Below are 25847 nucleotides of genomic sequence, written 5' to 3' on the forward strand. Positions count from 1 at the left end.
GCTGAGGCTAAGGCTAGAGTAGTAGATGTGGTATCGGCAAGGGTTTTGTTCAAATCCCAGTAATTTTTTTTTTTTTTTTTTAAACCAGACAGACATTTATTTTGCATTTGATTTCACTGGCTCAAATGTCTAAATGCCAGAACAATCCACTTCCTCTCTTCAAGGCTCTTCCTCTGAAGCGTATCAACCTGACCACGCATGGCACACGCTGGGCCTGGCGCCTGGCCCTCCATGGCTGGGGGGTGGGGAGGGGCTTGCCCCCAGGGCCTGGCACCCAGCCAACTCGGGATGGCCACAGCCCAGTCCCGTGGCATCAGACACGGGGTGGTCTCCCAAGGCGCCTCCTGTCTCTTGCAGGGCAGGGCTCTGATGGGCAGCCACAGGCCCACGCTTCATGCCCACCGCAGGACCCCCAACCCCGGCTGGCCTGAGCCCAAGCCCTGCCTTTTATTTTTATCATCCAGATCTAGCTTCCAAGGGCTCCAAAACATCCTCGCCACATCTGGACACGAGAGCAGCAGCTGTTTAGGGGCTGCCTTCTGCGCTCGGAGAGAATGACTAATGTGTCTTTCAGTTTCTTTGTATTTCTCTTCAAGAGTTGCTTGACCCGACATCTTTGTGTCTGCTATTAAATAAAATACGCATTTCAGTAAGATCTACAGTGAATGGCAATGCATTCTGGGAAGCTTCACATCTAGGCAGGGCCAACCTTCGTGGAGGAAGCTAAGAGAATGTGCATCCAATCTCAGTTTGCAGAGGGTTTCTTATTGCCAATCTGCGAGTTACACTGAACACATCATTACATCACTTGTGCAGGGGGACCGGTTCGGTTGGGGAGGGGAAGCAAGCGCTAGCCTCAGGGTTGAGCTCAGGACAACTTCTGAGAAGTCTCGCGGCAGCCTAGACAGCACAGCTTCAGGAGTAAACATGGTAAGGGAAGCAGACAACTCTCTAGAGGCCCAAAGGCTTTCTTGCCGTATTTGTGTTCATCCGCCATCTACAGCTGGCGTCAGGAGGACGGTCTTCTTCGGGACAACATGGTCACAGGCCTGGGGCGATCCCGTGGGCAGAGGGAGCGTGAGGACGGGAGCAGGGCTACCTCGTGCTGTTCCACATTAGACACGAGCTGTGACACAGTCCACGGGCCTGCAATCCTCTCCTCCTATCATCTGGCGTAACGCTTGATGTAGTCGTCCACTTTACTCCGGAAGTCCTCCTTGTCTCGCAGGTGGTGCTCTGCAGCTTCGATGGTCAGTGGGTCATCAAAGTTCAGAAGATCAGTAAATAAAGAGTTTAATCCCCAAACAACATCCTTGAGCGTTCTGGTGGGAGCCCAGCCGGTGCCATCGATAGAATGCTCTCTCAGCAAACTCAGACATATCTCCCCTGTCTCTGTGATGTTAGGGTGCCAGATCTTGGTCAGACATTTCACTTTGGGAGGCACCATGTTGTATGCATCAGGAACTTCAGTTTCAAACTGAAATTTTCCACCCTGGTAGTAACCCTCATCTGGGGTGACGGTGAGCTGAAAGCAGTGGAGCTTGTTTGGATCAGGAAAGTGCACTCTGCAGGTACAAGGTAAATTAGCTTCAAGTTCTGCAACTTCTTTAACAAGCAACTTGTCTCTCACGGAAACTCTCCGCGTGGAGTCAGACGCAGCAGCAGCTGTCCGGGGCCCTTTGAGACCGTCATCTCGCTTCAGTTTGCTTGCCAGCGTTAGCATTACTACCACCTTTACTCTCAGCACCCCGAGACAGGCGAGGCGGGCCGGCGCCCAACACCATGCCCGGCCGGCGGCGGCGGCGAGACGCGGGCCTAACAGCCGCACCGGCTCCCCAAATCCCAGTAATTTTTAAAACTGTGCTTATTTTTTGTGAGATAAGGTCCAGATGTAACCTCAATTGACCTTGGACATATCATCCTCTTACCTTCCTATGTGGGATTATAGGTGTGGGTCACCATGCCCAGAGTGTCTTTCTAAAGCATCGAGTTTATAGCAATGACTACATAAGTTTTACAAACAAAGAAATTTTTCATCTACCTGAGAAAATCAGCATGAATAGGAACCAAACTACTACTTTCTTAATGCCTATAGTAGCACAAACTAGAATATTCTAATTAAATTCGAATAGCCAGTTATCTTACTTGGGTAATTCCAGAGCAAACATCATTTCATAGATTGTATTTTTCCCATCTGGGTCTACTACATCATGAAAACTAGAAAACATCCAAATGCTTACTTTATACCACAGTATGCATAGGCTCCATATATCCTGAGTTTCCAAACAGAATCATATTAGTATAGTTATACATATGGATTTGGAGCCAGATGGCTCACATTTGTAATCCTAGCTACTCAGTAGGCTGAGATTTGAAGATCGCGATTCAAAGCAGGCCTAGTAAAGAAAGTCCATGCGATTCTTCTTCTTTGTTGTGGGGCCTGAATCTGGGCATGGGCATTGTCCCTCAGCTCTTCAGCTCAAAGCTAGCACTCTACCACTTGTGCCACAGCGCCACTTCTGTTTTTTTCTGCTTATGTGGTGCTGAAGAATCAAACCCAGGACCTCATGCATGCAAGGCAAGCACTCTACCACTGAGCTACCTTCCCAGCTCCTCCATGTGATTCTTATCCCCAATGAACCACCAAAAAGTCAAAAGTACAGTTAAGGCACAAGTGGTAGAACACTACCTTGAACAAAAAAAATGGTTAGGGACAGCTGTCAGGCCTTGAGTTCAAGCCCCAGGACTAGCACACACAAAAACTAAGGAAGCTGGGCACCGGTGGCTTGTGCTTATAATCCTAGCTTCTCAGAAGGCTAAGATCTGAGAATCATGGTTCAAAGCCAGCCCAGGCAGGAAAGTCTGTGAGACTCTTATCTCCAATTAACCACCAGAAAACTGGAAGTGATGCTGTGGCTCAAGGTAGAGTACTCTCCTTGAGCTGAAGCACTTAGGGACAGTGCCCAGGCCCAGAGTTCAATTCCCATGGCCAACCGGAAAAAAAAAAAAAAAAAGAAGGATCTGGGTGATTTTAATTGTGTATTTTGTGGATTACTACATTGAACCAGACAGGCCCGCCTCAGTTTTGCTCATCAAAGCTGCTTGTCGGAAGTGGTTGAGTCTGTGTTGGACTTCTAGGGTGAGCCAGCTATTAAAAAAAAGTCACAATTAATTCACAATAATATTAATTAGCCAATACATATTAGCCAATAATATGTGAAACTAACATGATTCTTCCTTATTAAGAGACCCCTCACCAGTGGCTCATGCTTGTAATCCTATCTACTCAGAAGACTAAGATGTAAGGGTTGAGGTTCAAAGACATCCTGGGCAAGAAAGCCCATAAGACCCTTATCTCCAATGAACTACCAAAAAAAGTGGAGCTTTGGCTCAAGTGGTAGAGTGCTAGCTGTGAGCAAAAGAAGCTCATGGGCAGCACCTAGGCTCAGAGTTCAAGCTTCAAGACTAACACACACACACACACACACACACACACACACACACACACACACACACACACAAACACACACACACACACACACACACACAAACATACACACACACACACACACACACACAGAGGAAATTTTGCTATTTTTGTTTCTTTTGTCTTGTTTTGTTTTTGGTGCCAGTACACTTGAGCCATACCTCCACTTCTGGCTTTGTGCTGGTTAAGTGGAGAAAAGTGTTAGTTTACTCTAATTTGTCTGCCTGGGCTGGTTTCAAACTGGGATCCTCAGATCTCACCCTCTGAAGTAGCTACAATTACAGACATGAGCCATTGGAGCCTGGCTGTATCATTTAGATTCTAAAACCATCTTTCTCATTTTTCCTGATAGAACCACAAGTTTCTAGATGAGACCTTTTTTTTTTTTTTTTTGGGGGGGGGGGGGGTGTGTCCAGTCGTGGGGCCTGAACTCTGAGCCCGGGAGCTGTCCCTCAGCTCTTCAGCTCAAGGCTAGCGCTCTACCACTTGAGCCACAGCGCCACTTCTGCCTTTTTTTCTTTTTGCTCATGTGGTACTGGGGAATTGAACTCAGGGCCTCATACATGCAAGGCAAGCGCTCTACCACTGAGCCACCTTCACAGCCCTACATGAGACCTCTTTAAACAGGAAGCATATCAGAGGTAGCTTAATTAATTTAATTAGCTTAGTTGTTTTTGCCCTTGGTCATTCTTGTTCTTTTTTCCTAGGATGTGGACATATGGCTTCAGGAGGTACAGCCATTCTAGACCATGAGGCTAAAACTCACACTAAGGATGGAAGCACAAGAATGATATAATGACATTGCTGTACAACTTGTGGACTTCTCCTTTCCAAAAGAATATTCAGGTAAGAAAAACAAATTAGTACCAGCCAGGTACTAGTAGCTCACACCAGTTACCTTTGCAACTTAGGGGGCTGATATCTGAGGATCAAGGTTCAAAGCTAGTCTGGGCAGACAAATCCAAGAGACTCTTACCTCCAATTAAGCACCATCAAAAAGCAGAAAGTAGAGCTGTGGCTGAAGTGGTAGAGCACCAGCCTTGAGCAAAAAAGCTTAGGGACAGCCCCAAGACTGGCATTAAAAACGTGAAAAGAAGCCTGGCACCAATGACTTACACCTGTAATCCTAGCTACTTAGAAGGCTGAGATCTAAGGATCATGGTTCAAAGCCAGCCCAGGCAGGAAAGTCCACAAGACTCTTATCTTCAATAAACCAACTCAGAAAACCAGAAGTGGTATTGTGGGTCAAGTGGTAGAAGGCTTGCCTTAAGCTGAAGAGCTGAGGGACAGCCCCCAGGCCCAGAGTTCAAGCCCCACGACCAACCAAAAACAAAAAAAGTGAAAAGAAAACTAAATCTCTATTTGATTAAGTCATTGTGGTTAAGTCCAGAAACAAAGCCTAACTGGTGCAGGTGCTTCAGAGTTAAAGTCTAAGGCTTAATAAAAACATTTATTTATATATCCTCCTCTCAAGTGGGTTTTTGGTAGAGAATGTATGGCAGAGGTCTTATTTGTGATTTTTGTTGTTACTGTTCAATATATGGATTTAGCATAATTTTGGTTGTTTCCATCATTCCCAGCACTTTGTATTAATTATGAAGTAGGGCCCTAATTATGAAGGAAAGGGCCAAATTCTTTCAGAGAAGCCTCTTTCCTTTGCCTTTTACAGTTTTTTTGAAAACCTTTCACTAAGAGATGTGATAGTAGGGATAGTTTGACTGTTATTGATATTCCAAGAGGAGGAAGGAACCTTTAAAGAAGGCCATAGACTTTCCAGAAGGACCAAGGTGATTGATTGGTAAGAGAGAAATTGAAGGCATTCTTTTCTTTCTTTCTTTTTTTTTTAATCTTTCCTTTCTTTCTTTCTTCTCTCTCTCTCTTTCTTTCTTTCTTGTGTGTGTGTATGTGTGTGTGTGTGCGCGCGCCAGTCCTGGGACTTGATTCAGGGTCTGGGCACTGTCCCTGAGCTTTCTTTTGATCAAGGCTAGCACTCTACCACTTGAGCCACAGTGCCACTTCTGGCTTTTCTGTTTATGTGGTACTGAGGAATTGAACCCAGGGCTTCACACATGCTAGGCAAGCACTCTACCACTAAGCCACATTCCCAGCCTAAAGGCATTGTTTTTTTAAGCATGGAATAAAGGGAAGACCCTGTTGTGGTAGGAAACTTGGCAATGTTATTTGTGGAGTTGCTGTGTTTCTGTTCTAAGAAGAGAAGGAGCTATCATATTCAAAGCCACAGAAGCCAGAACCCTAGTTCCCAGTACTCCAGCAGGAAAGACAGAAGATGCCTGCCTGCCTGCCTCCCTCTCTCCCTTCCTTCCTTCCTTCTCTCCCTCTCTCCCTTCTTCTTTCATCCTTTTCCTCCCTCCTACCCTCCCTCCCTCCCTTCGTTCATTCGTTCGTTCGTTCCTTCCTTCTTTTTGCACCATGCTGACCTCAAACATTTAAGGTGTGTACTACCATACCTGCCCCAACTAAAGTCTTACCTGAAACTTTTTCCTTAAGGCCCGGGTCATTACTGGGGTCAGTCCAGTTCCAGTTTCCATATTTTCTTTATTAGTAAGAGGGGTTCCTCCTGGGCTCCTGATAAGGTATTGAAAAGAATAGAAGCTGTGTTTCATGCTCACTTTTCAAATAGATTTAAAATGCATAAAGGTAAGAAACTGTATTACCTTTCTACGTCAACTTTTCTAAGCAGTTTGCGCAGATCCATCTGGCTTTTACCAGGAGTACTAATAAAATAAAAGATATAAAAATTAGAAATTTCAGCTGGGCACCAGTGGCTTATGTCTGTAATCCTAGCTACTCAGGAGGCTGAGATTTGAGGATTGCAGTTCAAAGCCGCCCCGGGCAGGAAACACCAAGAGACTCTTATCTTCAATTAACCACCAGAAAACCAGAAGTGGCGCTGTGGCTCAAGTGGTAGAGCACTTGCCTTGAGCTGAAGAGCTCAGGAACACAGCGCCTAGGCCAAGAGTTCAAGCCCCTGACCAACCAAAAAAAAAAAAAAAAATTAAAATTCTAGATTTGATCACTTTTCCTAAAGGAAAATAGTTATTTTTACAGGCAACCTTCTAGTTACATAAAAATGTAAAATGTAAAAATTAGTTACATTAAAAATGACTGTACAGGCCTGGGAAGGTAGCTCAGTGGTAGAGCGCTTGCCTTGCATGCCTGAGGCCCTGGGTTCGATTCCCCAGCACCACATAAGCAAAAAGACAAAAGCTGGAAGTGGGCTATGGCTCAAGTGGTAGAGCGCTAGCCTTGAGCTGAAGAGCTGAGGGGCAGCGCCCAGGCCCAGAGTTCAGGCCCCATGAATGGAACCCCCCCCAAAAAAATGACTGTACACAAGTTTAGGGAGACAAAGAATGATGTTTTCTTTCATATGCAGAAGGTAGATCTAAAATAGTGAGATCACAGTGAGACCAGAGGAGGAGACTCTTAGGAGAGGAACAGAAAGCACAATGCCTATGAGTGTCTGATCATAAAAAGTAATATTTATTGGGGGCGGGGCTGGGAAGGTGGCTCAGTGGTAGAGCGCTTGCCCTGCATGCCTGAGCCCTGGGTTCGACTCCTAAGCACCACATAAGCAAAAAGAAAAAAAGCCGGAAGTGGCGCTTTAACTCAAGTGGTAGAGTGCTAGCCTTGAGCTGAAGAGCTGAGGGACGGCGCCCAGGCCCAGAGTTCAGGCCCCACAACCTCCCAAAAAAGAAAAAAAGTAATATTTATCAAAATGAACTCCAGTAAATGAAAACAAGAGGTCTTTTCTTTAAAAACAAACAAACAACAAAAAGGAAAGATGGTTATTCTACTGTACATGTATAAAACAAGCCAGATAGGTTATAGCTGGAAGGCCAGAAAATGAAAGAACTAGGGGACTTGTTAAACTGTTAAGCCACTAACAAAAAATGAATACTGTACCTAAGTTATCTTTGTACTCACTGGAGGAGATAATTCTTTTTTTTTTTTTTTTTTGCCGATCATGGGGCCTGAACTCTGGGTCTGGGCGCCGTCCCTCAGCTCTTCAGCTCAAGGCTAGCACTCTACCACTGGAGCCACAGCGCCACTTCTGGCTTTTTCTGTTTATGTGGTGCTAAGGAATCGAACCCAGGGCCTCATGCTTGCAAGGCATGCACTCTACCGCTGAGCTACCTTCCCAGCCCCAGGAGATAATTCTTTAAGTTCAAGTCCTAGAATACAATACCCCCTCCCTAACACAAAACATCTGTAGAGCAATGGAGGGAGGAGTGGGGGTCAAGTAGTACAGCCCTTGCCTAGAAAGTCAAGGCCAGTGCTATAGGCAGGTGGGGTGGAGGGGATGAGAGGTGGAAAACAGTATAGCTTGACCTAGTGGAGCACAGCTGTAATCTTGTAATCTCTGCATTATGTATAGGAAGCAGAAGAGGAACATAGACTGAGAGTTGTGGTCAGTCTGGGCTACATAGTAGTTCAAAGGTCAGGTTGGGCTGGGGCTGGGAAGGTGGCTCAGCGGTAGAGCGCTTGCCTTGCATGCCTGAGGCCCTGGGTTTGATTCCTCAGCACCACATAAGCAAAAAGAGAAAAGCCGGAAGTGGTGCTGTGGCTCAAGTGGTAGAGCGCTAGCCTTGAGCTGAAGAGCTGAGGGACAGCGCCCAGGCCCAGAGTTCAGGCCCCACGACCGGACCCAAAAATAAAAACAAGAAAAAAAAAAAAAAGGTCAGGTTGGGTCACACAGCAAAAACCTATCTACCTTTTCTTTTTTAGTTGGTTGTGGGGCTTGAACTCAGGGCCTGGGTCCTGTCCCTGAGCCTCTTTGTACTCAAGGCTAGTTTTCTACCACTTGAGCCACAGGGCCACTTCCAGTTTTTGAGTGGAGACTTTTTTTTTGCCTGCACTGGTTTTGAACCATGATCCTCAGATCTCAGCCTCCTGAGTACCTAGAATTACAGGTGTGAGCCACCAGTGCTTAGCAAGAACCTATCTAAACAAACCAAGGTTGGGTTTATAGCTTAGTGGCAGACTGCTTGTCTAGCATGTACAAGGCCCTGAATTTGATCCCTAGCATTATAAGAATAGGAAAGAATGGAACAAAAGGAAAGAGAGGGAAAGATATATGGGAGGGAGAGAAAGAGAGAGAAAGGGGAGAGGGGACCAGGTAGAGAGTGGGAAAGGGAAAAGAAGGAAGGAATAAATGAAGGAAGGAAGGAAGGAAAGAAGGAAGGAAGTAGCATGAGAGTATAATAAATATTGTACAGTTCCTTACATAAAGACATTTGTGACTCGTGTTGATAACACTTTGGGGTTAGGCTTCAGTGTAACACGTTGTAGGTCGGTGACAGTAACTAGTGGATTCCATTCCTTTGGTGATGGCATAAGCTTCAATTATAAAACAAGACATTATTAAAAACATTTTAAAATATCCAAAAGAAAACATACTAAACATGCTAAATCAGTGAACTTGAGTGCTGAGTCAATGTAAGATATACCCATTACTCCACTCAATTTCTGCTTCCAAGTATTGGGCTGGGAAAGCGGCTCAATGGTAGAGTGCTTGCCTCGCATGCATGAGGCCCTGGGTTCAATTCCTCAGCATCACACAAGCAGAAAAAGCTGGAAGTGGCACTGAGGCTCAAATGGTAGAGCGCTAGCCTTGAGCTGAAGAATTGAGGGACAGCGCCCAGGCCCAGAGTTCAGGCCCCACAACCGACAAAAAAACCCCACAAACAAACAAAAAAATAAACTTCCAACTATTAGTTCTACCTCTGGAGACTAATTAATGGTTGGTAAATAAAACTGCCTTATTGAATAATTTTGGGATCTATTCATCTTTTTTTTTCTTTCTTTTTTTTTTTTTTTTTGGGGGGGTCCGGTTGTGGGCCTAAACTCTGGGCCTGGGTGCTGTCCCTCAGCTCTTCAGCTCAAGGCTAGCGCTCCACCACTTGAGCCACAGCGCCACTTCTGGCCTTTTCTTTTTGCTTATGTGGTGCTGAGGAATCGAACCCAGGGCCTCATGCATGCAAGGCAAGTGCTCTACCACTGAGCCACCTTCCCAGCCCAAGGGATCTATACATCTTGTTGAAGAGATATAAAGCCACTATAATGAAACATCAAATATTTATGTTTCCATAAAGGAACGACCAGGTTAAACCAGAATGACCGTGTCCATGGTCAGTGATATCTTACCTTCCTCCTTTCATCAATATTCTGAGTCTTCTTTAATTTCACAGTCAGTAGATCTTTAACTGTTATATGCATGGGTCCTTCTTTTTTTAATGGTCCAGTCTTAAAATAGATAGAGAGGTTAGAATTCAAATTGGGATCAGGACATCTAGGGAAATGCAAATCTAGTTTTTAAAGATTCTGAATCTTATCTCTAATTATCCAGCAAAAAGCCAGAAGTGGAGGTGTATATAGTTCAACTGGCATAATTAAAAAACATTATATAAGTACACACACATTTTTTGTACTGGGATTGAATTTAGGACCTTGCCATTGCTAGGAAACTGCTCTACAGCTTGAGCTATACCCACAGTCCTTTTGCTTTTTTGGTCATGGGGCTTGAACTTAGGAGCTGAGCCCTGTCTCTGAGCTGTTTTTTGCTCAAGGCTAGCACTCTACCAGTTTGAGCCACATCTCCACTTCTGGTTTTTTAGCGGTTAATTGGAGATAAGAGCCTCAGGGACATTAGTTGGTTTTGAATAGCAATCCTCAGACTGTCAGCCTCCTGAGTAGCTAGGATTACATGTGTGAGCCACCAGTACGTAGCATAACATTGATTTCTAAATCCAGTGTTTATAAATTCTCTGGAGACAGTGTTTGTGTTTTTAAATATAAGAATTGGACTTTGTACTTGCTTTATGATATGTAGTAGTGACCACGCTTTATCAAGAGTTATTTGAACAAATGGTGCCAAGTACCAAAAAAAAAAAGACTTGGCCAGGTATAATGGCATGCACCTGTAGTCCTAGTTACTCAGTAGGCAACACTGACTAAGACCTCTATCTACAAAAGAAAAAAAAATTTAAAAATGAAATCACTAGGAATAAAATTAAGATGTAGAATCAACACAAAATAAATATAGCTCTCCTAGCTAAGACTTTAGCCCAGCCTTAAAAGGTCATTCCTCAATTATTTCCTACCTGAAGTGTTTTAGTAGCAGCAGATTTTCTGAGCAGCAAAGGTGCCAGTGGTGGTGGGGGAGGAGGAAGAGGAGGAGGTGGAGGGGGTGGTGGTGGAGGAGGAGGAGGAGGGGGAGGGGGAGGGGGAGGAGGATGGCTGGCTGGCTCTGGCACTGTGGGAGGGAGTTCGACCTGGGATTCTCCAGGGGTAACTGGAGCACAGGCAGGATCTTTTGTGAGTGTACCACTCATGTGACATGTTTGACAGCGGTGTAGACAAGAATTTTCTGACACAGTCTGGAAGACATAACATGTGGCACACAAGCAACAGGTTAACTTTATTCTTATGGGTGGAATTTGTCAAAACAATACTAGCATACATAGAATATCACAACTTCCTTTATTTCATTCATTCATTTATCCATTCTTTTGTTCCTTGTATATGCTGCATAATAGACATTGAGTACATGAGTACTATCTGCCTTAAACAAACAAGCATACATAAACACACTCAAAACAACCCAAACAAATACCTGAGTAAGAACAAACAAGTGAATTCTTTTTTTTTCAATTCCTGGGGCTTGAACTCAGGGCCTGGGCATTGTCCTTGAACAACTTCTTTTGCTCAAAGGTAGCACTCTACCACTTGAGCCACAGCACCACTTCCCAGCTTTTTCTGTGTATATGGTACTGAGGAATTGAACCCAGGGCTTCATGCATGCTAGGCAAGCACTCTACCACTCAGCCACATTCACAGCCCTAGATTTGGTTTTATTCTGATTAATACCAGCCTTCAGTGTTTCTTGAAGCTTGCATAACTCCTCTTCCAATATGCATAATTGTTGTTTCAGACTGCGAAGTTCTCGGTGGTAAATTCGAGATGGGAAGATGGTATCTTTCAGTACTTCTAAACTCTGAAAGTCACAAATAAAAAGGTCTGACCTTTATCAGCAGTATGGTAAAGAAGTCAAGAAAGCAATAAGAAAGTAGTTTGATGGTTCTGTATTTTTAAAAAAATTTCCCATTGAGATGGTGTCTCAATAAGTAGCCCAAGCTGGTCCCTAACTAGCTGCATAGCTCAGGTTGCTCTTGAACTCCCTATCCCAGTCCCCCCTCCAAGAGCCGGGATCATAGACAAGCCCTCCCACACCTGGTTTGATGAATGTCTATGAAACACAATTCCAAGCTGGATGTGGCGCCAGTGGCTCACTCCTGATTGTGGTTCAAAGCCAGCCTAGGAAAGAAAAATCCTTGAGACTTTTAGCTCCAATTAACCACCAGAAAACTGGAAGTGGCGCTGTGCTCAGGTAGTAGAGTTTTAGCCTTTAGCTGAAGAGCTGAAGGACAGTGCCCAGGCCCAGAGTTCAAGCCCCTCAACTGATGTAAGCTCATTGACATATGAGTAGAAATACCAAGTGTGTTAAAATTAAAATTACACTGCTAAAAGCAGGTATGTCAAAACCATACCTGGGCTATGAAGCTCTGGCACCAATTGTATAGATACCATGTTTTATTTGTCCAAAGGTTGACTGCATCTTTGATGTTGGGAAACTTGAAGTTGCAGGATGGTTTTAGCCAGTTTCTACTTTGGGGTATGTCTGTTGAAGAAGTAACTACTCTGTAGGAAAAACAAAAACAAATGGAACAAATAATGATAACAATAACCATAAACCCTAAGTCAGAATAGTAGCCTCTAACTGATTACAAGCTGTTTTTATTTATTTTTACTTACGTTTTAGTGCTGGGGATTGAATACAGGGTTGCCTGCTAAGCACACATTCTACCATTAAACTGCACTTCAGCCCCAAGAATATGGCTTTATAGTGTGATTTGAGACTTATAATACCAAACACTTTGCAAAATTCTAGAATGCAGATATTCAAACTAATTTTTTGTTGTTGTTGTTGGTCTTGTGGCTTGAACTCTGGGCCTGGGCACTATCCCTCAGCTCTTCAGCTCAAGGTGAGTGCTCTACTACTTAAGCCACAATGACACTTCTGGTTTTCTAGTGGTTAATTGGAAATAAGAGTCTCATAGAGGGCTGGGAAGGTGGCTCAGTGGTAGAGTGCTTATGTTGCATGCATGAGATCCTTGGTTCGATTCCTCAGCACCACATAAGTAGAAAAAAAAAGCCGGAAGTGGTGCTATGGCTCAAGTGGTAGTGCACTAGTCTTGAGCTGAAGAGCTGAGGGACAGCGCCCAGGCTCAGAGTTCAGGCCCCACGACTGGACCCCCCCCCCACAAAAAAAAAAAAAAGTCTCATAGACTTTCCTGCCCAGGCTGGCTTTGAACTTCGATCCTCAGATATCAGTATCTTGAGTAGTGAGGATTACAGGTGTGAGCCACCAGCTAGCTCCTAGGGCTCAACAAATATATATATATATATATCTTTTTTTGGTCGGTCGTGGGGCTTGAACTCTGGGCTTGGGCGCTGTCCCTGCACTCTTCAGCTCAAGGCAAGCACTCTACCGCTTGAGCCACAGCACCACTTCCGGTTTTTCAGTGGTTTTTGGAGATAAGAGTCTCACGGACTTTCCTGCCCAGGCTGGCTTTGAACCGTGATCCTCAGATCTCAGCCTTCTGAGTGGCTAGGATTACAGGCGTGAACCACTGGGGCCCGGCTTTCAACAAATATTTTTTAAAAGCATTTTCTGCAGTCAATGACAGAAATTAGCAGTAACTAAACACCTTGCCTTCATGAAGTTTATATCTTACGAGGAAAGAAAGAGGAAAATAAATAAATAATAAATAAATAAATCTAATATTTTCTCTGTTCCACATGGTTCTTTGCTTACTTTTCTGATGAAGGCAGTGGAGAGGGAAATGTAAGTAGCTTGGAATGGAAGTGAGAGGCTTCTTTCTTCTTGAATAATCTTTTGGCTTTGGCTTTTAGCTTTCTTCTTCGTTGTTTGTACTTGGGCATGATTTCTGTGGAGAATTTTTAAAGTATTATTTAAATTGATGCACAATACATACACATATAAACATATAAAATGCAAGCTTGGTGCCAGTGACTCATGCCTGTAATCCTACCTCTACTCAGGGCTGAGATCTGAGGATCGAGGTTCAAAGCCATCCCAGGCAAGAAAGACCATGAGAATCTTATCTCCAATAAACCACCAGAAAACCAAAAGTGGCGCTATGGCTCAAGTGGTACAACACTAGCCTTGAGCTGAAGAGCTCAGGGACAGCACCCAGGCCCAGAGTTCAAGCCCTACGACTGATAAAAAACCCAAAACAAAACATATAAAGTGCATAAACCTTAAGTGTATAGTTGAATGAATTACCACACAGTAACATTCACACACACACTTGTAACCATTACCTTGGATTATTTAAAAACAAAAATTATGCTTTTTTTTCTTCCTTCCTTTCATTTCTTCTATCACTTAGGTTAAGAAATAAATGTAAAAGCCGGGCGCTGGTGGCTCACGCCTGTAATCCTAGCTACTCAGGAGGCTGAGATCTGAGGATCGTGGTTCAAAGCCAGCCCAGGCAGGAGAGACTGTGAGACTCCTATCTCCAATAAACCACCAGAAAACCGGAAGTGGTGCTGTAGCTCAAGTGGTAGAGTGCTCGCCTTGAGCTGAAGAGCTGAGGGACAGCGCCCAGGCCCAGAGTTCAAGCCCCACGGCCAACCAAAAAAAAAAAAAAAAAAAAGAAATAAATTTAAGCTGGACACTGGTGGCTCATACCTATAATCCTGCTACTCAGGAGACTGAGATCTGAGGATCACGGTTCTAAGCCAGCCTGGGCAGGAAAGTCCGTGAGACTTTTATGTTCAATTAACCACCAGAAAACTGGAAATGGTGCTGTGGCTCAAGTGGTAGAGCACTTGCCTTGAGCTGAAGAGCTGAGGGACAGTGCCCAGGCCCAGAGTTCAAGCCCCACCACTGACCAAAAAAAAAAAAAGTTTACCTGATTATAGGGATATGTAATCCTACTACTTGGTAGGCAGAGAAAATAGGATTATAGGTTTGCAGGTTAGTGACCAGCCTGGGCCATAAGGCAAGATCCTATCTCAAATGAACAAACAACCCCAAAGAAATAAAGTGAGTATCAACAGCTTAGAAATTCCTAACATATGGAAGTGGCACTGTGGCTCAAGTGATAGAGTGCTTGCCTTGAGCTGAAGAGATGAGGGACAGTGTTCAGGCCCAGAGTTCAAGCCCCACAATCTACAAAAAAAAAAAAAAATACTAAAGTAGAAGAAGATGTAGACCCTGATTAAAATGATATTGATTTACTATACGACTTTGTGACTTTGTTTTATTTTCTTTAAGTGAAATTAATTTCCTTTTGTGTGTGTGTGTGTGTGTGTGTGTGTATACACCAGGGCTTGAACTCAAGGCCCTGATCTCTTCCTTAGCTCAAGTTTAAGGCTCTATCATTTGAACCATACCTCTATTTCTGGCTTTTTTTCTTTGGTGCTGCTTGGTCTATCTTTTTTTAATATCTAACAAAACATAACTACAACCATTTTCTCTGCTATAAAGAAAGGAACTACAGTAACTTAAATAATAATAAAAATAACAATAAAATAACAATTTGCCAGGCATCAGTGGCTCATGCCTGTAATCCTACCTACTCAGGAGGCTGAGATCTGAGGATCGTGGTTCAAAACCAGCCAGAACAGGAAACTCTGTGAGACTCTTATCTCCAATAAACCACCAGAAAACTGGAAGTGGCACTGTGGCTCAAGTGGTACAGCACTCACCTTGAGCTGAAATGCTGAGGGGCAGCACCCAGGCCCAGAGTTCAAGCCCCACAACTGACAAAAAAACCCCAAAAAACAATTTACTCTCAAATCTAAGATGTTAGTGTTTAAAGATATGTATTTTGAAACATCTTAAAATACTACCTAGTAAATACTAACCTTAAAATATTATCTAAGGCTGGGAAGGTGGCTCAGTGGTAGAGCGCTTGCCTTGCATGCATGAGGCCCTGGGTTCGATTCCTCAGCACCACATAGCAAAAAGAAAAAAGCCGGAAGTGGCGCTGTGGCTCAAGTGGTAGAGCGCTAGCCTTGAGCTGAAGAGCTAAGGGATAGCGCTCAGGCCCAGAGTTCAGGCCCCACGACCAGACTCAAAAAAAAAAAAATTATCTAGGGCTGGGAAGGTGGCTCAGTGGTAGAGCGCTTGCCTTGCATGCATGAGGCCCTGGGTTCAATTCCTCAGCACCACATAAGCAAAAAGAAAAAACCCGGAAGTGGCGCTGTGGCTCAAATGGTAGAGTGCTAGCCTTGAGCTGAAGGACAGCACCCAGGCCCAGAGTTCAGGCCCCACGACCGGACCAAAAAAAAAAAAGAAAAAAGAAAAAAAATTATCTAGTATATACTTAAAATACATCTTAAAATGTTATCTAGTATGTGCTCTTCTATGGAGCATCAAGTCTGAGCTAGTTTGATCTGAAGCACAAGGAGGGCTTTGGAAGTTTTAGTAGTTACCTGTGGAACAAAGATGTTGCTATTCACTTAGAAGAAACTAAAATGGTTTCAAGGCCATGGCCTCCTTCCATTCAAACTTAAGATTTGAATAGAAACAATTGTGCTTCAAAATAGGCATTCTTTCCACTTGCCTTCACTCAGTAACCTTGCAACACTTGTTATGCAGCTCTATGCTTGCTCAGCTCTCAGATTCCACTGACCCTGCTGTGAGTGAAAAGTGTCTTGGAGAGGCTTTTGGGTAAGGACACAGTGGCTCTTGACAGAATCTTACTGGATGAAAAATCATAATGCTCTTTCCTACCTTTCCCTTTTCATTCCTTTCTTCTTTCCACCTATCTTTTCCCCTTCCTTTTCTTCCTCTCCTTTTCTTCATTATTTGATATTTGTTTATTTGGTGACAAGTCCTGGAGCTGGAACTCAAGGCCTGGACATTGTCCCTGAGCTTTTTTGCTCAAGGCTAGCACTGTACCACTTGAGCCACAGCTCTACTTTTTGGTGCTTAATTGCAGATAAGAATCTCACAGACTTTGCTGGCTTCAAATCTCAATCCTCAGATCTCAGCCTCCTGAGTTGTTAGAATTATAGATTATAGGCATGAGCCACTAGTGCCCAGTTTTTCGTTTTGTTTTTTTGCTGGTCATGGGCTTGAATTTGGGGCCTGGGACCTGGGGCTTTGTCCCTGAGCTTCTTTGTGCTCAAGGCTAGTGTTCTACTATTTGAGCCACAGTGACACTTATGGATTTTTCTGAGTATTTTATTGGAGATAAGAGTCTCTCAAACTTTTCTGCCCAGGCTGGCTTTGAACTGTGATCCTCAGATTTTAGCCTCCTGAGTAGCTAGGATTACAGGTATGACCTGACTCAGCATTTTTTTTTTTTTTAAACAGAGAATTGCAATGTAACTCAGGCTGGCCTCTTGCAATCTTCCTGCGTCAGCCTCCAGTAGAGAGCTGTGATTATACTGTGATGCCTATCTATAGAATGTCTAGAATGCTTCTCTCTCTCTCTCTCTCTCTCTCTCTGCCAGTCTTGAGGCTAGAACTCAGGGCCTGAGCACTGTCCCTGAGCTTCTTTTGCTCAAGGCTAGCACTCTACCACTTGAGCCACAGTGCCACTTCTGGCATTTTCTGTTTATGTGGGACTGAGGAATCAAACTCAGGGCTTCATGCATGCTAGGCAAGCACTCTACCTCTAAGCCACATTCCCAGCCCTTCTCTCTTTCTTTTCTTTCTTTCTTTCTTCCTTCCTTTCTTTCTTTCTTTCTTTCTCTTTCTTTTTGTTCAGTTGTGGGGCTTGAACTCTGGGCCTGGGCACTGTCCCTCAGCTCTTCAGCTCAAGGCAAGTACTCTACAACCTGAGCCACAGCATCACTTCTGGTTTTCTGGTGGTTTACAGGAGATAAGAGTCTCACGGACTTTCCTGCCCAGGCTGGCTTTGCACCATGATCCTCAAATCTCAGCCTCCTGAGTTAGCTAGGATTATAGGCTCAGCCCTTTTCTTTTTTGAGTACTGACCCTTGAAATCAGGGCTGAGCTAAAATAATTATTCTCCTGCCTTCCTTTTTCTCTTTCTTCTTTCCTTCTTTCTTTCCTTTCTTTCTTTCTTTCTCTCTCTTTTTTTCTGTGCTGGCACTGGGGCTTATGGGTCTAAGCACTATCTCTAAGCCTTTTTTTCTTTTTTTTCCCTCAAGGCTGGCACTCTATTACTTGAGTCTCAGCTCCATTTCCAACTTTTTGCTGGTGAAAATAAGAATCTCATGGCCTTTCCTGCTCTGGCTGGCTTTGAATTGTGATTCTCAGATCTCAGCCTTCTGAGTAGCATTACAGGCGTGAACTATTACGGCTAGGTTAACATTTTTTTTTTTAACACTCTGCTGTGGCTCAAGAGTGGTAATGGCTCTATCACTAAGTTACATTCCAGCCCTACAAAATACTCTAAATGAGATATTTACAAAAGTCTAAATATGAGAGCCTTTCAGCAAGTGGTAAACTTTGATAAAGAGGTTAAATCTCATCAAATCCATGCCAATACTTTATCTGAGGAAATGTCACTGGAGTTTTTTTTTTTTTTTTGGGTGGGGGAGGCATAAACTCAGGGTCTGGACACTGTCCCTGAGCTGTTTTGCTCAAGGATGGTGCTCTACCATTTTGAGCCACAGTGTACCACTTCTGGTTGTCTGGTAGTCAAGTGGAGATAAGAGTCTCATGAACTTTCCTGCTGGAGCTGGCTTCAAACCACTATCCTTAGATCTCAGTCTCCTGAGTAGCTAGGATTATAGGCATGAGCTACCAGCACCCAGCTTGGAAATCTTTATTCAAAGCGTAGAGTATACTATTAGACAAAGAGTAAGACTTCCACAGAGACCTCCACTTCCTTAACTTCTCTATGCTCTGCTCTTTCATAAGCCTTTCCTTCTTCCCTTGATGTCTTTTGTTAAGGTCAAACTGATGCACAGTACCAACCTCCTGTCTTTCCCCCCATATTATTACCTCTTAAATTATTGAAATAGATTTTTTTTTTGTCGTTTGTGGGGCCTGAACTCTGGACCTGGGTGCTATGCTAGCACTCTACCACTTGAGCCATACCTCCATTTCTGGCTTTTTCTTCTTATATGGTGCTGAGGAATCGAACCCAGGGCCTCATGCATGCAAAGCAAGCACTCTACCACTGAGCCACCTTCCCAGATCCTTAAAATAGATTTTGAAAAGAAACTGGATTAGGAGCATTGCTCAAGTGGTAGGTCTTGCCTAGCAAGACAAGGGCCAGAGTTTAAGCTCCAGTGCTTCTCCAAAGAGAAGCTGAACTTTCTTTAAACTTTTTTTGGATTAATTTTGAAAAATATTCTGTATTGACTATACTTGAGACAGGCTTCAGAAAGTTCTTCTAAGTTCATCTGACCAATTCTTTGCAAAACTTAGTGTTAGGCAAAGGACCTTGCTAAATTAGTTCTACAAGAACCAAACCAATGTCTTTTCAGTTTCCTCATCCTGCTGATAAGGATATTTTTTTTTTTTTTGGTAGGCTTAGCAGGCAGTGCCTACAGCTCAGGAACAGATGATGCCTGCTAGGGCTGCAACTCAATAGACAATGCCTGCCAGTGTATCGGCTTCACTGCCAGTGCCTGTTGCCTTTCTGGATTGTCTCCCCAATTCAGTGAATGAAGTCCAAGACAATGGAGGGTGTGAAGAAATTTATCCAGAAGGGAAGTATCTTGCTGAAAAGGTGTTACAGCACTGTCTTCCATCCTGTCTAGGTAGTTCTAAGTCTAGGGGTTGTACAATGCAAAGCCTTTTCCCAGTAAGGTTACAGAAATGGAACTAGGGAAGGGCTGAGAATGTGGCTTAGTGGTAGGGTGCTTGGCCTAGTATGCATAAAGCACTGGGTTCGATTCCTCAGTACCATATAAACAGAATAAGCCAGAAGTAGCCCTGTGGCTCAAGTGGTTGAGTGCTATCCTTGAGCAAAAGCAGCTCAGGGATAGTGCCCAGGCCCTGAGTTCAAGCTCCAGACTGGCAAAAAAAAAAAAAAAAAAAAAAAAAAAAATTGAGCTAGGGAGAGGCAAAAATGATATGTTGGAACAATGTCTCTTTTGCATTGGTTTAGACTTGCTAGACCAAGATGCTGGTTAAGGTCTTGGATCCTAACTATCACCTAAGTAATATGTCATCAGTCTGGCCTGGCCTGTCTCCAGTGAGAATGCTAGTTATTCAGTTCAAGCAGAATCCCCTTTGCTCTAATGTTACCTCAGTAATTTTCAATTTAATAACCTTGCTCATTATGTATAAATTTCTATTTGCCAAAGAAAGCTGTATTTGGGGATAACCCAATCTCTTCCCTACTGCAAAATCCCATTGCAGTGATCCTGAATAAAATCTTTCTTACTTGGTTTTCACAAGTATAACTGAGAAGCGTGATATATATATAACCAGATAGACCTGTATTTGCCATTTTGTATTAGACCGGTATTTGCCATTTTGTACTTCCTTTAACTTGCCTTTCTGCTTCTGTACACATGCTTGCTAAACCTTGAAGAATGCAGCTGCTATTCTACCAGCCCTTGAGCCCCGGACACTCCTGGATCTGGAGCTGAAATTAACGACCCTCTGGCAGGGAGTACCTGACAAAGTACCTGACACATTCCAGACCACTTTCCCGGGCCTAGGATCGGAGATAGTTGCTGCCTGGCAACCACTTCCCCTGGGTCAGGGTCAGAGATAGTGACCATTTGGCAACCACTTCTCTTAAATTACCCTAGAAGTACTGTCTAATTAGTTTAGAGCACAATAGCTCGCTAGGCTGACCAATTATTAGCCCCAGCCCTTTTCCCGCTTTGTACTGTGCCAATCATCCGCTAGAATTATGATTTAAATTTCCCGCGTGGTGTATTGATTCCTTGCCAATACATACTGAGGCCTTACCCCTACCAAAGAACATATAAAAAGTGCTGTAACCCTGTGCTGGGGGCCTCTCTCTGCACTCGGACATCAGTGCACAGAGGGGTCCGTGCTCGAGCTCGTCAATAAACAGCTCATTGCCGCTTGCATTGATCTTTGGTCTCTGGTGGTCTTTTTAGGCGCTTCAAGTCTCTGGGCATTACATAACTTTTTTTTTTTTTCTTTAACAACGGAGGCTAGGTAGTATAAGTCAATAGTAAAGCATTTGTCTGCTGGGTGCCAGTGGCTCATGCCTGTAATGCTAGCTACTCAGGAAGCTGAGATTGAGGATCACGGTTCAAAGCCAGCCCGGGGGCTGGGAAGTTGGCTCAGTGGTAGAGTGCTTGCCTCACATGCATGAGGCTCTGAGTTCGATTCCTCAGCACTACATAAGCAGAAAAAAGCCAGAAGTGGCACTGTGGCTCAAGTGGTAGAGTGCTAGCCTTGAGTTGAAGAGCTGAGGGACAGCACCCAGACCCAGAGTTCAGCCCCCATGACTGACAAAAAACCACCACCAACAAAAACAAACAAAGCCAGCCTAGGTAGGAAAGTTCATGAGACTCATTGCTAATTAACCGCCAGAAAGTGGAACTGTGGGTCAAAGTGGTAGAGCTCTAGCCTTGAGTGAGAAACTCAGGGACAGTGTCAAGGCCCTGAGTTCAAGCTGTACAACAGAGGGGGAAAAATTGTCTAGCATGTACAAGACCCTAGGTTTGATCCTAGCACTGGAAAAAAAATTCCTCAGCCTATTTTTCAAAGCTATTCAACACTAAGGCTCCTATGGATCCATACAGTGTTATTTCTTCTGCTTTAACTAGTAATTTGTACTTCAGGTATACCAAATGTCAGATACTTTTTTTTTTTGGGGTCTGGTTGTGGGGCCTGAACTCTGGGCCTGGGCGCTGTCCCTCAGCTCTTCAGCTCAAGGCTAGCGCTCTACCACTTGAGCCACAGCGCCACTTCTGGCTTTTTTCTTTTTGCTTATGTTGTGCTGGGGAATCGAACCCAGGGCCTCATGCATGCAAGGCAAATGCTCTACCACTGAGCTACCTTCCCAGCCCCATGTGAGATACTTTCTACAGTGTTATCAGCCTTTCTTTCCTCCTCTAGGCGGTACTCTCCTTAAGGTTATCTTACACCTAGCTTTTTTTTTGAGCCAAGCTTGAACTCAGGGCCTGGGCGCTGTCTCTGAGCTTTTTTTTTTCTTTTTTTGCTGTCAGTTGTGGGGCTTGAACTCTGGGCCTGGGTGCTGTCCTTTAACTTATAAGATCAAGGTGAGCGATCTACCACTTGACCCACAGCACCAGTTCTGGTTTTGTGGTGGTGTATTGGAGATAAGAGTCTCTCAGAGAAAGGTGCTGGTGGCTCAGGCCTGTAATCCTAGCTATTCAGAAGGTTGGGATTTGAGGATCACAGTTCAAAGCCACCCAGTGCAGGAAAGTCCATGAAACTCATCTCCAATAATCCACCAGAAAACCGGAAGTGGTGCTGTGGCTCAAGTGGTAGAGCACTTGCCTTGAGCTGAAAAGTGGCGGGACAGCACCCAGGCCCAGGCCCAGAGTTCAAGCCCCACAACTGACCAAAGAAAAAAAAAGTCTCTCAGACTTTCCTGCCCAGGCTGGCTTTGAACTGCGATCCTCAGATCTCAGCCTCCTGAGTAGCTAGGATTACAGGCATGAACCACTGGCACCTGGCTAACATCCAGCTTATTTTATGCTTAATTGGAGATAAGAGTCTCATGAACTTTCTTACCCAAGCTGGTTTTAACCCACAATCCTCAGATCTCAGCTGGTGGTGTGAGACATCAGCACCTAGCTTAAACCTATCTTTGTTACTTTTACTTTACAGATATTAATTGAATGGGTAAAACTCACCAGATACTGTTAGGTTATGAAGTACGATTCTGAACAAGACCAACATAATGTCGTCCCTATGGAATTTACAGTATTTATGTCCCTAACACTTTATGCATGCCTTTATTATAAAACTTACTACATTACAATTTTGTTTACATGTTTACAACCTCCTGGACCATGAACTTTGCAAAGGATAGTATAAATTTTATTCACCTTCATTTCCCCAGTGGCTAGAATACAGAAGGCATTAAATAATATTTCATCCAATAAACAAATGCGAAAAATCATTCCTGGGCTGAGAAGGTGGCTCAGTGGTAGAGCGCTTGCCTTGCATGCTCAAGGCCTCGGTTAGATTCCTCAGCACCACATAAGCAAAAAGAAAAAAGCCGGAAGTGGCACTGTGGCTCAAGTGGTAGAGCGCTAGCCTTGAGCTGAAGAGCTGAGGGACAGCACCCAGGCCCAGAGTTCAGGCCCCACGACCGGAACCCCCCCCCAAAAAAAAATAAATAAAAAATCATTCCTTTTTTTTTTTTTTTTGTCCATCATGGGGATTGAACTCTGGGCTTGGGCACTGTCCCTCAGCTCTTCAGCTCAAGGCAAGCACTCTACCACTTGAGCTACAGCACCACTTCCAGTTTTCCAGTGGTTAATTGGAGATAAGAGTCTCACGGGGAATTCCTGCCTAGGCTGGTTTTGAACCACAATCCTTAGATCTCAGCCTCCTGTGTAGCTATGATTACAGGCATGAGCTACCAAGCGCCTGGCTAAAACCATTCCTTTTAGATGTTCACTAGCAAGTGTATTCTCTTTTATTAAGGAAGATGCTGTAATACAATAAAATGCTAGAAAGCTCTTGGTTGGGAAGGTTTTTGGTTCTTCAAATTATATCACATCTTCATATGATCAAAGGACCAGGTCCAAATTTTTGAAGTAGGAAGATGCAGTAATAACAGAGTGAGAATTACAATCTTCTGCAGGCACAGCTGCTTCTATAAAAACTCTATCTGGTTTTATATGAAAAGTTCTTTGGGCCAAGCATTTGTGGCTCTTGCTTGTAATTCTAGCTATTCAGGAGGCTTATATTTGAGGGTTGGAGTTCAAACCTAGCTTGGGCAAGATGGTCTGTGAGATTCCTATCTCTGATTAATCAGCAAAAGGCTGGAAGTGGAGCTGTAGCTCAAGTGGTAGAGCACCAGCCTTGACTAAAATAACTAAGGAACAACACCCTGGTGCTGAGTTCAAACTTAAGTACTCTTGTCAAGGGAGCTTTCAAAGTTGTAGGAGAAATGAAAATAACAGTTGTATTTCACTATCACCTTCCTAAATTTTTTTAATTTTTATTTATTTTATTTTATTTTTGTCGGTCGTGGGCTTGAACTCTGGGCCTGGGTGCTGTCCCTCAGCTCTTCAGCTCAAGGCGAGCGCTCTACCACTTGAGCTACAGCGCCACTTCCGGTTTTCTGGTGGTTTATTGGAGATAGGAGTCTCACAGTCTCTCCTGCCCTGGCGGGCTTTGAACTGCGATCCTCAGATCTCAGTCTCCTGAGTAGCTAGGATTACAGGCGTGAGCCACCAGCGCCCGGCTTTATTTTTAGGTCCGGTTGTGGGGCCTGAACTCTGGGCCTGGGTGCTGTCCCTCAGTTCTTCAACTCAAGGCTAGCACTCTACGGCTTGAGCCACAGCACCACTTCCGGCTTTTTTCTTTTTGCTTATGTGGTGCTGAGGAATCAAACCCAGGGCCTCAGGCATGCAAGGCAAACACTCTACCACTGAGTCACCTTCCCAGCCCACCTTCCTAAAATTTTTTTAAGGCGGTCTCTTAAACACCCTTAAATCTCCTCCAGTCAATTCAGTTTCCATTAGCCAGTTTAACTGGCTTATCTTGACCATCACAGCACAATGACAAGCAGGATTTGCACTTATATTTAATTTTACATTTTCTGTTGCTCAGAATGCTTTCCTTTGTTTCTCAAAAGACAAACACAAGTATACAATAAGAAGGACACCCTTTAAAAACTAATATTTAACTGTGTGCTAGTAGTTCTTGCCTTTAATCCTAGCTACTCAAGAGGCTGAGGTTTAAGGATTTTAAGTCCAAGCTAGCTGGAGGAGGGAAAGCCCAAGAGCTGGGAGTGGGGCTGTGGCTCAAGTGGTACAGCGCTAGCTTTGAGCAAAAAAAAAAAAAAAGCTCAGGGACATCACCCAAGCCCTGAGTTCAAGTCTCAGGATCGGCAACACACACACACACACACACACACACACACACACACACACACACACACACACACACACACACACACACACACACACACACACACACACACACACACACACACACACACACACACACACACACACACACAGTCCCCAAATCCAAAACCCCAAAACCTGTCACAGAACACAAAACGTCAAAACAGTATTAGGCTGCACCAAGGAACATTGAAATACTCCTGTTCAAGAAATGTACCGTCTCGGGCTGGGAAGGTGGCTCAGTGGTAGAGTGCTTGCCTTTCATGCATGAGGCCCTGGGTTCGATTCCTCAGCACCACATATGCAGAAAAAGCTGGAAGTGGCGCTGTGGCTCAAATGGTAGAGCTCTAGCCTTGAGCTGAGGGGCAGCGCCCAGGCCCAGAGTTCAGGCCCTATGACTGACAAAAAAGAAAGAAAGAAAGAAACCATCTTAAACTTTAATGTACGTAAGAATTACAGAGGAGGTGATCTTATTAAGATGCATTTAGTAAGTTTGATTAGAGCAAGCCACTAAGTGATGGCAATGTCCCTGGACTGTGGACCTATTTTCATAGCAAGGAAAGAGTGATCTAACGGAAAGGCAGATGCTTCGTTACAAAACGTATTTTGGGGAGTGTTAATTAAATAAAACTCTCGTTTGGACGGAGCCAGGCGGAACACTTCTGTAGTTTCAAACATCTCACTTTCTGCCCCACCTACCTTCCAAGCCCAAACTAGATTCCCCATCTTAAACTATAAGACTCGGAGCAGCAACATGTCCAGCTACGGACCACAGGAACCCAGGTAATGAAGAAAGAAACATCTCTGCACTTACTAGTCTAAAGGCCGGGGGATTAGATGGAGTCCGAGTCGTGGCCTCTTCCACGCCATAAAGAAAAATTCAAAATTAAGTCCTTGTCATGAGAGACCAATCATAGCCCCGGTCCCCACATGATTCGCTCTCCAGATAGCGCAGGAGCACAACTTAGCTTATGATTGGCTGAGATCGCATCACGTAAAGCCAATCATGGCTGAGGCGCTTCTGTTACGAATATGAAGAAGGCGGGAGAAAAAGAGTAGGAAAAGCCGACAAGGAAAGAAGGTGTGTCAAGTCCCTCCACTAGTCGGTGGAAGCTTTTGTGTCATTGGTTGGTTATTCTTCGGATTGCACCAATCATGAGCTCCTCTCTGCCGAGCCCGAACTATGAAATGGAAAGTAGAGAGGAGAGCAACCAATAGAAAAAAGGTATTTGCCCAGCAGCCAATCCTCCTACGGCGTTTTGTGTCTTTGCCCAAC

General features: G+C 44.2%; 2 protein-coding genes across 2 annotated transcripts; both read right to left on the reverse strand.

Moving 5' to 3' along the window:
- Positions 1 to 743: 743 nt before the first annotated feature.
- LOC122118140 (NEDD8-conjugating enzyme UBE2F-like) lies at positions 744 to 1830 on the reverse strand. Its single transcript, XM_042692058.1, has one exon. The coding sequence runs from the start codon at positions 1721 to 1723 to the stop codon at positions 1166 to 1168; it is 558 nt and encodes a 185-aa protein (XP_042547992.1). The 5' UTR covers positions 1724 to 1830; the 3' UTR covers positions 744 to 1165.
- A 1195-nt stretch (positions 1831 to 3025) lies between these two features.
- Positions 3026 to 25609, reverse strand: Prr11 (proline rich 11). Its single transcript, XM_042693390.1, has 10 exons — positions 25386 to 25609; positions 13383 to 13515; positions 12055 to 12205; positions 11379 to 11501; positions 10609 to 10884; positions 9653 to 9751; positions 8733 to 8845; positions 6163 to 6222; positions 5977 to 6073; positions 3026 to 3148 (listed from the first exon to the last, which is right to left on the reverse strand). The coding sequence occupies exons 2-10, from the start codon at positions 13508 to 13510 to the stop codon at positions 3080 to 3082; spliced, it is 1116 nt and encodes a 371-aa protein (XP_042549324.1). The 5' UTR covers positions 13511 to 13515; positions 25386 to 25609; the 3' UTR covers positions 3026 to 3079.
- Positions 25610 to 25847: the final 238 nt, after the last annotated feature.

The sequence above is a fragment of the Dipodomys spectabilis genome, unplaced genomic scaffold (genome assembly GCF_019054845.1).
Source record: "Dipodomys spectabilis isolate Male_0828 unplaced genomic scaffold, ASM1905484v1 ptg000004l, whole genome shotgun sequence".
Classification (NCBI taxonomy): Eukaryota; Metazoa; Chordata; class Mammalia; order Rodentia; family Heteromyidae; genus Dipodomys; species Dipodomys spectabilis.